Raw genomic sequence first — 12,183 nt, forward strand, 5'->3', positions numbered from 1 at the left:
AATGCCATGACATGACACAGTGACACAAAGTCAGTTCGCTACGTTCGCTACTTGGAAGTAAGTTTAATTTTTTTCCTTTTTTGTGATATCAAATTAATTTATTTGACTGAATATGTAACTATAAATTTTATGAATTTTATGATTCTATAACATAAGTACTTATACTTATATAGTTACAGTAAAAAACATGCCGTCTTAAACAGTCGAATCAGTATACAGGGTGTTTAGTATATGCCTCAGTTTTTGAAATTCAAGTTTTAGTATTTTTTTTCATTAAACTTAGATAGGTGTAATCGGTATTAAGTATTTTGGCCGAATAATACATAACATAATATTGGACGCAATACCGGATATTTGGTAAAGAGAAAAATAACTTTTTGTAGACCAACATTCTTACCAGTGAAAGAATTATTTTAAGCAATTAAAAATAGCATCAAAATTGCATCGAATTTGATGTTATTATTGATCATTATTGCTAATATTAGTACCTAACAACAGTAAGTAACGGAACATTCAGGTTCATGTTGTATGCATGATGTTCATATTACCTACTACATGTTTTTACATAATTTATTTACTGGTTGCTGTCTTTTATTAGCACAGATGGCAGGGCCAGAGCTACCAGAGGCATATACGCCAACAATACTAGACTATTTAAACGAGGACTGTTGGCGCGCTGTGCTCGAGTATGTGCCTATCAGAGACATCATATGCACAGAGCGAGCTTGCCGCCGCTGGCAAAGAGCGGTGCTGGCATACTTACGAGGTACCTATATTAGTTTTTAGTTTCTATAAACTGGTTCCGATTTCATAATAAATAATAACATTATGTCTAAGGCGCATCACATGGTCTACAACTAAGATTCAGAATATCTATTTTACGTAATAAATTCAGATTCTTGGAGCTTCTGTACGAAAGCAGATCTGCAGGAAAAATAAATTTGTAAAACTGCCTTCTTTTGGCCAATTCAATTAGCAGTGGGTCACATTTTTTGTACCCCAGTTGTGCCCATTTCAATTTTATTGATCCCACAATAATGTTAGTTTGCGTGTTTTCGTACCGCTTTTTTAAAATAATAGCAAAATATGCTATTTTTACAGAAGTACGAATTGGTATCGAATGCCGGATGTTGCGGTTCAGTAAGCAGTTTTTCTCCCGTAGAATGATGCGGTGGGAGATTCCTGAACATTCTTTTGAGAAATGGACCTACAAATTAGGCACGTCAGTGGTGGCCATTTATTGCGTATCGGAGGAGATGTTACAAATCATAAGGAAATACTGTCCACATATAGAAGCTTTGATAGTAAGTGCTAATTATACGTATACATATATTTAAGGAAGCTTGTGTTATTACCATCCACTTATTTTGAAATTAATAAAAACAACACAAACAACAAAATGTATGCCAATATTGCTAATCAGCTTAGTTAACTTTACTGACCGTAACATTTAATATGTACAGGGAATCATTTTTATTTAATAGGTTAACAGACTACTTTTATTCCAGATTTACGATGCAGAAGAAAAAATTTTGCTAAGAAATCAAATGAAAAACTTAGATTGCCTGCGGAAGCTTTCCTTCCAAAAATGTTATTCTGTAAGTTACCACCACTCCTATATGGATATAACGGATATGTATTATGTATATACTATATACCAGATTATATTAAGTAGGTATGTAACGACGTAAAGTACAGCAAGCTGTGGCTTTTTATTTTGTAAGTATCAAGCGATAAACGTCAAATGTCGACTCGTAAATATTTCATTTCATATAATTGACCAGGCGAAAGCGAAGGTCTCTATTCATAAATTGTATAGATTTTTTTTGTCGATTAAGTTTTTGTGTTTTTTTCAAAATAGCGGAGAGAGCATAGAAGGTAGGATCGTATAGAATTGGTATACGCGTGCCTCGGTGAGGGACAAAACATACGCAAATGCGACACTGTGATTGGTCGAATTCATTTGTTGCCCACCATTATCCATACTAAAAAAAAGGTGGGGAACAAATAAAATGTGAGACTGTGACAAGGACAAACAATAATAGCTCTTTCGCTGCTACTCCTACTGAAAGATACATAAGACTATCCCGTTCTGGGTTACATATCAGAATACCGAAAACTGATTTACCTAATGTTGAATCACCTATGCTTGATTCACCTATTTTTAAATTACCTATCGATCATTTTACCTAAACATTGACTGACCTAAGTTTATAATACCTAAGCTCAAATAACCTAATGGACGAAACACCTAATGCACGATGTACCTAATGCACGTTTTACCTATTGCACGTTTCACCTAAAGCTATTATACCTAATGCACGAATCACCTATAGCTGATATACCTAATGGACGATACACCTAAAGCTGATATACCTAATGAACGATGTACCTAAACTTGATTTACCTAATGGACGAAATTCCTAAAACTGTTAAACCTATCGCACGAAATACCTAAAGTTGATATACTTCCTGCACCAATTACCTAATGTCGATATGCCTAATGTACGGAATACCTAAAGTCTATATACCTAGAACAAAATTCATATCATTTTGCCGAATGATCAAGTGGCAATTCCACCCAATAATTCGTATGATTTCCCAATCTTACAGTAGAAACTGTTTGTTCGGATAACAACTTAAAAATACACTTTTTGAAACGCTACTTTTTAGGTAGTAGAATGATTTTGTAAGTCTGATACAAAATTAATTATATTATCCTATCTTATCAAAAACTTAATTTTTGTAAGTTAACATCATGACGATGAAATAAAAGTCGGTTTTGGCACTGTTTGGTCGCAGTTAACCTAACACGCTCCTCCTCGCTTTACTCGTCGTCGCACCTATCTCGACTCTGGCAAATGACTAGACCTTATATTATAATAAAAAATAGTTAGCCAATTGAATAATTTGGCTAAAAAATGTATATTAAATGTTGTATGTCCTAGTAATATTCTACTAAACAATAATTATATTTTTTATTTAAGTTACATATTTCGTTCATTAAGTGCATCGACTTCAGGCATTTCGTGCATTAGGTGTATCGAATTTAGGTATTTCGTTCATTAGGTATGTTAACTTTAGGTAATTCGATCATTAGGTATACCGACTTTAGGTAATTCGTGCAGTAGGTATGTTAACTTTAGGCAATTCGATCATTAGGTATACCGAGTTTAGGTATTTCGTGCATTAGGTATTTCAACATTAGGTGTTTCGTGTATTAGGTATATTAGCGATTAGGAGTATTAGGTGTTTCATCTTTAGGTGAATCGTACATAGGTATTCTGAGCTTAGGTAAACCAATTGTAGGTGAAATGTGCAATAGGTAATTCGTTCATTAGGTGTTATGAACTTAGGTTAATTGATCATTAGGTATTTAAAAAAATAGGTGAAACGAGCATAGGTGATTCAACATTAGGTAAATCGATTTTCGGTATTCTGATATGTAACCCCCGTTCTGTCAGTTACCCCCACCACTCATGCCAGATCCAGGTATATTCTAGATTCATGGGAGAGAGCTATGGGAGTTTGCTAGATCTACAGCTCGAAGAGCCACTACTCTTAGAATTTCACACAGATGATAGAGTTAGACCAAGCTAAGTTGGCAGCGATTTTTATAGCCCAGACTGTGCAAGTGTTATTTAAAACGTCAAACTGAAGTTATGACCTTTAAATAACACTTGCACAGTTTGTGTTATCAAAATCACTGTCAATTTAGCTTGGCTCACTCCGCGATTTCATCGCTTTGCTACAGGCTACAGGTAGCTAAAAGTACATCCGTTCCACCCCAATTTTGGGGAAAGCCATAAGCCGCGCGTGGCGCTGTCGCCACCTAGCGGCCATATCTGTGCTGATCGTAACAGACTGTACAGACCTACATTTCTTTTTATTTATAGATCTCGGACCAATGTATCAGTGAATTTATTGGCAGCAAAGCCTTAGAAGAATTGAAAGTCGTCAATAATGATCAAGTGACTGGTCAATGTTTGACTAATATAGACCCGAGGAACCTAAAATCCCTTATATTAGACTTTTGCCGAGCTTTACAGCACCATCACTTGGAAATAGCCTGCCGGCGTTTCAGTGAGCTAACAAAACTTGAACTTAACGATCTTCACAGAGAATTATACGAACACATACCTTTGCTCTTGGACAATTTGCCTAAATTAGAACATTTGAGTATAATTGAGTTTGACATTGGTTTTGTGGAGTTTGATAATTATTATGAATCTATCTGCAAACTTGCACACTTAAAGGATTTGCGTCTACATGTGCAGAATATTACTAACGAGGATTTGGAAAAAGTGACACGGTGCTGCAAGGCGCTCCGATCATTGGATGTTAAGGTTTATACCTTTAGCGACTTAGGTTAGTTAGTGTTTAATAACTGTCATTGCTTGTAATAAAAGGACTGTGATACAGCGTTTAAGGGTCATCTATTAATTACGTCACACGAATTTATAGGTTTTTGACCTCTCTCCCCGCCCCTCTTTGTCATACTTGGTCACATTTACAAATTCCTTCCCCTCTGGTGTGACGTCCCGTCACGTTATTTTAACGAAATCGGAAAATCCAATTAAGTATTAAGTTATCATAATATTTTTGACAAAAGAAATATTATTAGTAATTTTATAACCCAAAACTGATTAGGAAAGAAAATTAAACTAATAAAAACGAGAATCAATAGTATCGTTAAAAAAAAACTTGTTATTTAACTGTACACCGAAAAAAACATTGAAATAAATTTTCGGTTACATGATGTGACGTCACAAAGTTTGAACTCCCCCTCCCCCTTGTCACAACATTTCACATTTTCTTGATCCCCTCCTTCCCCCTAAGCGTGTGATGTAATTAATGGATGACCCCTTAATAGTTATTTACGGTACAAGTGCGGAAAAGAGGAAATTCATATAAAATTACCTATTCGCACGTGTATCGTACAACGTTTTACAGCCCCTTTAAACTTTTGACATACCTACACGCGAAAAGCACTAGTGCGGCAAAATAAGACCATATGTACTGTAAAGTGCATATATTTATGCAATATCAGTTATAGTCAGTGCAGAAAGAGAAGAATCGTAGAATGTATTAGATCCCATATATTTCATTTCATGCCTCTTCTCTTTCCGCACAGACTCTATAATCGTACATATCATATTTTTCTTTCCTTTTATGTTGGTTGACAGATGCTCAATGTTTGAAGACAATCTGTCTAAATGCCGGAGCGCGCCTGACTACACTAGCTTTCACAAACTGTGACACCCTGACCGATGAAGACGTACTACACTGTATTCGTACCTGTCCGAATCTCACGGTAATATATTTCATAATAAAAATTCCACCACCAAATCAAACCTACTACAAGAGCACGTATCCTAAAAACGTCCATCCATTTTAACCGTTTCGTAATGATGATTATGCAATAGGTAAATTTACCCTACAGGGCAAAAATGACGGTTATACGATACATATATTTAACACACGTAATTGCATGTGAACAAATTCCAGCGTCTATTCAAATTACTACATTTTGTAAGGGTCTCCCCAAATATATCGACGCGCATTCGGCAAAAGCCGATAGGAAAAAGCTTTATGTCCGCGCAATAAGAGCGAAAAAGTCGTCGTTTGGCTCGGCTCGCATCGGCCGGCACTTGCCAACGCGTCGACGGCTTTTTCGCTCTTATTGCGCGGACATAAAGTTTTTTCCTATCGGCTTTTGCCGAATGCGCGTCGATATATTTGGGGAGACCCTAAATCGCTTTTCAGTTCCTAGACGTCAGCGCCTGCTGCCTACTAACGCCGGAGTTGTTAGGGCTAGCAGCGGCTGCGCGACGTGAGATGCATGTGCATATTCTCCTACGTATTTTTGTGTCCGATACTTCCATGAACGACCATTATGGGGTAACTGCTTTTTTATTTTAACTGTGCAATGACATTGAAAATGATATTTGGTGCGTATTATGTATAAGTGTGTAGGTACCATGTTTTCATTTTTTTCAGATGGACTTCAAAGAGTTGGTAGTAGATCGCTGCATATGTTCTCACAAGATTTGGTGTTGATTCATCTTTACATTATGATTATGATGAAATGTACCTACTTATATATGCCTGATTTACATCTTGTGAGTTTACTGTAGCTTATTGTACTAGCTTGTAGAGTTAGACCCAAAAAACCCTGCAGCGATTTTGATACCATACGCAGGGCAAGTGTTAATTTAAAAAAACGTCAAACTTCTATGATATTATGACGTATAAATAACACTTGCACGGCTTGGGCTATCAAATCCGCTGCAGACTTTTCTTGGTCTGACTTTACAATAATCGTCAAACAATAAAGAAGACCCAATAAAAAAATGTGTTTACAAATTATAAGATCTTTAATTTTTCCACCCTGTATAGTAATTTGGCTCTATTATTATTCTGAAATTTGGAATGCACGAATGTGATAACCGTGATAATCATACAAAAATTCAAAATTTCTATTATTTTATATTAAGACGTAAAGTAAGATAAAAATCAGTTGAACATAAAATGTGACAAAATAAAAATATCTAAAAGCTTATTTACATTCGCGGCTCGTGGCTCGGCTCGCGGCTCGTTTCGTGTTCGCCTCGAGCTCGTAAGCTCGCCGAGCTAATGATTACACTCTCGCCGCGTGGCTCGTCTCGTGTCTGGGCCACAGCTCGTAAGCTCGTCGAGCTAACCGATTTTAAACATAAACGGCACGGGATAAGGTTTGTAACGGAATGACAGCCGAACGCGAATGTAAACAGAAAGCGCGCGTCCCGCGCGAGCGCCTTTGACTCGTGCCCAAAACGCCGCTCCTCCACGCGAGCCACACGAGCTTGAGACGAGCCACGAGCCCACCGCCTACAGTCGCGTTTCCTGGCTCGGCCTGTGGCTCGCACGCGAATGTAAACACGGGTAAATATCAATTATTTATTAATTACCTGGCAACATTCCATTGTTAAACGTCAAGTCAAGTGAGTGACAAATAGCGACAACAAAAATTTGTATTTATTTTCTTGAAACCTACGGAAAACTAAGTTTAAGCAATTAATAAGTACTTTTTTGAACAATGTCTGTGCCACCGCAAGCGTTTGTTAATAAAAACAAGAAGCATTTTCTCGGAATCCCAGCACCTTTAGGTTATGTTGCTGGAGTTGGCAGAGGGTACGCATTTTATACAATTTTATAGGTTTCTTGTTAATATCGATGTTTATATGTAATAGCAATTAATCTTAAACATTTCAGAGCCACTGGTTTCACTACTCGATCTGATATCGGTCCCGCTCGAGATGCAAACGATGTATCGTAAGTATAAATAAACAATACTATTGTAAATTTGTTTCCCTCCCAAAATTTATACTGTAACTTTTATTAACTGTGTAGTGACGACCGACATGCACCACCTGCTGCGAAACGCAAGAAGAACGAGGAAGAAGATGATGATGAGGACTTGAATGATTCTAACTATGATGAGTTCTCGGGGTACAGTGGATCACTGTTCTCAAAGGTAATCATAATTTATGAAATACCTATTTTATGACTAGCTGCCAGTGCCATCACATGTTTCAACATTGGACAGTGGAAGTGTTCTAGAAACTCTAGTTTATTCTATGTTTATGTGTGTGTATCACCAATTGAAACTTTCGGTCCTTGGTTGTGAGACACCAAAAAAACAAGTAAAAGGAAAAACTCGCCTCACTGTGCAGAGGGGGAATGCGGCCAGTGTCCTGGAAACAATGCCTTAGGCTGATTTAGGTTTAGACTTGCGTACAACTCAACTAATTGTTTATGGCATAGGTATTCTTGATTTTGGTGACATTGAATATTGCTGGGATACTTTGAGTTATTGTCAGCACCTTTAAAGGTTGGGAAAATCGGCTTTATACTGACTATATATGGGTAAAGCTTCAAAGAAAATAGTCTGTGTGGAAAGAGATGAGTTGTGGAATGTATTGGGCCCCATACATTCCCCAACTCTTCTCTTTCCGAACAGTCTTGACAATGTAATTTATTTATTATAACACAATAAATTAAACAAAATTGTAAACTACATTACTATCGAAAATTAAAAACTAAAATTAACAGACTAGGTGGAATTATTTAAAAAAATATTTCTTTCACTTAAGCAATAGAAAAGGATAGGTCATATTAATTTCATCTCATACAATGTAAGGGACTTTAGTTCAGAGGATACCCCCAAAAGTTTATGTATTTAGTAATTCTGTAGAGCGGTCACCACATTACAGGCCTAGCCTACTGTACGACTACTTTTCATAAAATATCTACCACATTTAGGATCCATACGACAAAGATGATGCAGAAGCTGATGCCATTTATGAGTCCATTGACAAGAGAATGGATGAGAAACGAAAAGAATATAGAGAAAAACGACTCAAAGAAGATTTGGAAAGATATCGTCAGGAAAGGTAAGATATTTGATAATTACATGCAATTTTTATATATGCATATTGCTCTAGCACAGGGGTCACCAAATGGCGGACCACGATCCGGATCCATACCGCCAACCTATTGTCATGTTATTTAAAAAACTGGGCCCCTGAATAAACTAATTGGTGGCTCCTGCTCTAGCCTCTGTTGAAGTGTTGACCCCACCTGTTGCATTGCGTATTGAATTTTGGCCAAAGATTTTAGGTTCAGCAACAAATCAAGTAAGTGATTATAGGATCAGTTCATTGATTTATGGTTGTACTTTACCCTATAATTTATTTTCAGACCGAAAATACAACAGCAGTTTTCTGACCTAAAGCGTGAATTGAAAACTGTGTCAGAAGACGAATGGTCGGCAATACCCGAAGTGGGTGATGCGCGCAACAGGAAACAACGTAACCCTCGCGCTGAGAAGTTTACCCCGTTGCCGGACAGTGTACTGTCCAGGAATTTGGGAGGAGAGTCCACTTCGTCCATTGACCCTAATTCAGGCTTGGCCTCTATGATGCCTGGTGTTATGACTCCAGGGATGTTGACTCCTTCTGGTAAGTTGTTTTTAGGATGATTATAACTATCCCTCTGCCATCCCAGAGTCTGTCACTCCCCACAAAATTTGGTGCCCTGGTATGCCCGCTGGTTACCAGGCATGTTCCTGCATGATTGAGGCGCAGTCTTGTCTTGTCTAGTCTTGTGTGTACTAAGACAAATAAATACATAAAAAAACTTTAAGTATGCAAAATTGTTTTAAGGTAAATTCCCGAAAATTAAACAGCTGAAGCAAATGGCGCTGTTGGGTGCCATACAATTTGTGCTAAATGTATAATGTAATTAATGTATTGTCAAACACACTGGTTAAGTTACCAGATAATGTATGGGTATTGGGCTGAACTCCGCCATCTACTTCAGTCGTCCAATCGGTGGCTTTAGTATTTAGCACTATGTTGTGCTAAATATACCTTTGTCTATGATATATATCAACCATAATGCATTTTTTCCCAGGTGACCTGGACTTACGAAAGATCGGTCAAGCGAGAAACACCCTTATGACAGTCAAACTGTCCCAGGTTTCCGACTCGGTCACCGGTCAAACTGTAGTCGATCCCAAAGGTTACCTCACGGATCTCCAGTCGATGATACCCACGTATGGAGGGGACATTAATGATATAAAGAAGGCTAGGTTGCTGCTGAAGTCTGTGCGTGAGACGAATCCGAACCACCCGCCCGCTTGGATTGCTAGCGCTAGGTTGGAAGAAGTTACTGGTGAGCTACCTTTTTATACGACATGTGTGTTTATTATAATAGTCTTTTCAGAAAATTCTAAATAGTACTACCACCTTTAAAAGTCCGCTAGCCAGGAACAGATTTTCATGACCAATAGCGTCCCGGGCGGTAACTCGTACAGTGGTTAAGGAAGATGTAATGAACCCTCGTGAACGTCAGCTACAACTCGGTAGGTTGAAGAATTTCAGCCACCCAAACATGAACACCCAATGCGAAATGCACGCGAATGATAACAAAATGATATCATTTAGATATAAAAATGTATGTTTTAACCTCCATTCCTCTTTATATTTACAGGCAAAGTACAGTCAGCCCGTAACCTCATTATGAAGGGCTGCGAAGTGAACCCAAGCAGCGAAGAGCTTTGGCTAGAAGCAGCCAGATTACAGCCAAGAGACACTGCGCGCGCTGTCATAGCACATGCGGCCAGGAATCTACCACACAGTGTGAGGATCTGGGTGAAGGCTGCAGATTTGGAGCAGGAGCCTAAAGTAAGATAACTTGAATAATTGGGGCATTATGTATGAAAAGACCTTCTTGTCGATGGCGCTTACGCCGCACAGCGTTGCACGACATTGTGTTTATATCGGAGCATCGTTAATAATGGTGTAATTTCTAAATAAAAGGTTCAACCTCTTTAAATGACGCGTCCCTTCTTCAATAATTCTATATTAATTACACATCACACTTCTTTCTTTACAGGCTAAACGGCGGGTCTACCGCAAGGCTCTTGAACACATCCCCAACTCAGTCCGTCTCTGGAAGGCCGCAGTCGAACTAGAGAACCCCGAAGACGCCCGCATTCTCCTCTCTCGCGCCGTGGAATGTTGCCCTACCAGTGTGGAGCTGTGGCTGGCTTTAGCAAGGCTCGAGACGTATGAAAATGCGAGGAAAGTCTTGAATAAGGCTAGAGAGAATATTCCGACGGATAGACAGATTTGGGTGACTGCTGCTAAGCTTGAAGAGGCCCATGGTAAGTTTCATTAATTATTTAGACCTTAATCTCGCGCGTTGTCGAATGATGTCCTGCCAGTGTAGAGCTGTGGCTGGCTTTAGCAAGGCTTGAAACATATGAAAACGCGAGGAAAGTCTTGAATAAGGCTAGGGAAAATATTCCGACGGGTAGACAGATTTGGGTGACTGGTGCTAAGCTTGAAGAGGCCCATGGTAAGTTTAATTATTTAAAAAAAAAAAAATATTATTGGACAATTTTGCACAAATCAACCTAAGTAATAATACAGTAAGCTCTGTAAAACTTGTGTTGTGGGTATTAGACGACGATATACCTATGTATATAATGTATAGTTAGATCAATTAATGAAAACCTTCTCGTATCTTACGGTTCAATCTCTGGTCTGTACGGTTGAATGCTGCCCTATTTGTTTGGAGTTGCTATAAGTCCAAACTTGCTTTATAAAGATACCAATATTTTTTACCTTATTGAAAAAAAAGTGAAAGAAACCACTCGTTCTGTACCTGTATGTTACTCTTTGAAGGCCGCAAAAATGTGTGACACACTCTTATGGCTCTACAAATAAGATTGTGTTAGATATTTTTGCAGCCTTCGTTCTGTAACATATTATTGCAGGTGACTGGATATACCTATCTCAAAAACCACATTCCTTTTTTGCAGGCAACACACACATGGTAGAAAAGATCGTAGACCGAGCCATCACATCTCTAAGCTCCAACGGAGTTGAGATCAATCGCGAGCACTGGTTCAAAGAAGCAATGGAGGCGGAGAAATCCGGTGCGGTTCATACTTGCCAGGTGATTATCAACCTTATGATGTTTATTATATGGATCATTTTAGATTACTACTAACAGCAGAAAAGATCATAGAGCGAGCGATCATATCGAATAGAATAGAATAGAATGTTTTTATTCGTGACAAAACTTAATAGATAAAACAACAGGTAATACTACCACGGTCACGAAATGGTCCCGACTCAGCAGGTGCTAGCCTAAAGGCTAGCGCTGGTCTTCCATCGGGGCCATGGATTATTACGTCTAAATTATAAAAGAACACATTATGACTACAATAAGGCCTGATTCGAAACAAACTTGACAAATTCAGAGTGATTTTTCTTGGATATTTTCTAGCTTACTTTATATATACACTACGACATTATAATTATCAGAATCACAAAATTATACCAAAAAATTTTTTTTTTTATCAATTCTAAGATGATCAAAAAAATCAAATAAACGCCGCCGTCTTTTTAATTAGGCGCCAAATTGCTGTCAAAAACTTGATAAGTATGGAAGAAACTTGCACATAACTAATTTCCAACATAACCTGTTACCTAATATTATACCAATACTGAAAGGTAATTTCATTGCAATATCCATGAAACAATGAGGATCTAGACATATCTTCAAATATCTGGCGTATCAGGAATTTCGTCGATGTGGTGTCAGTTACCGGGCATTGGTTACTTTTCG

The 12,183-nt window shown here is 38.0% G+C and overlaps 2 protein-coding genes across 3 annotated transcripts in view; both read left to right on the forward strand.

The window, feature by feature from the left end:
- The first annotated feature begins 12 nt into the window (after positions 1-12).
- Positions 13-6,349, forward strand: LOC134672733 (uncharacterized). Its single transcript, XM_063530678.1, has 8 exons — positions 13-57; positions 599-766; positions 1,102-1,304; positions 1,509-1,598; positions 3,897-4,368; positions 5,187-5,314; positions 5,767-5,901; positions 6,001-6,349. Exons 2-8 carry the CDS (start codon positions 604-606, stop codon positions 6,058-6,060), a joined length of 1,251 nt encoding a protein of 416 aa, XP_063386748.1. The 5' UTR covers positions 13-57; positions 599-603; the 3' UTR covers positions 6,061-6,349.
- A 642-nt stretch (positions 6,350-6,991) lies between these two features.
- LOC134672523 (pre-mRNA-processing factor 6) overlaps positions 6,992-12,183 on the forward strand; it is a 33,868-nt gene continuing 28,676 nt past the window's right edge. For both annotated transcript variants that reach the window (XR_010099346.1, XM_063530465.1), the window contains exons 1-9: positions 6,992-7,173; positions 7,255-7,314; positions 7,393-7,516; positions 8,305-8,435; positions 8,743-9,002; positions 9,457-9,717; positions 10,036-10,229; positions 10,441-10,711; positions 11,372-11,508. Coding sequence is in view for 1 of the 2 variants with exons in the window: in XM_063530465.1 (XP_063386535.1) it covers positions 7,079-7,173; positions 7,255-7,314; positions 7,393-7,516; positions 8,305-8,435; positions 8,743-9,002; positions 9,457-9,717; positions 10,036-10,229; positions 10,441-10,711; positions 11,372-11,508 (1,533 nt within the window). In the remaining variant the exon portion in view is untranslated. The remainder of the gene's footprint in view (positions 7,174-7,254; positions 7,315-7,392; positions 7,517-8,304; positions 8,436-8,742; positions 9,003-9,456; positions 9,718-10,035; positions 10,230-10,440; positions 10,712-11,371; positions 11,509-12,183) is intronic.

This window comes from Cydia fagiglandana, chromosome 17 (assembly GCF_963556715.1).
Source record: "Cydia fagiglandana chromosome 17, ilCydFagi1.1, whole genome shotgun sequence".
NCBI lineage: Eukaryota > Metazoa > Arthropoda > Insecta > Lepidoptera > Tortricidae > Cydia > Cydia fagiglandana.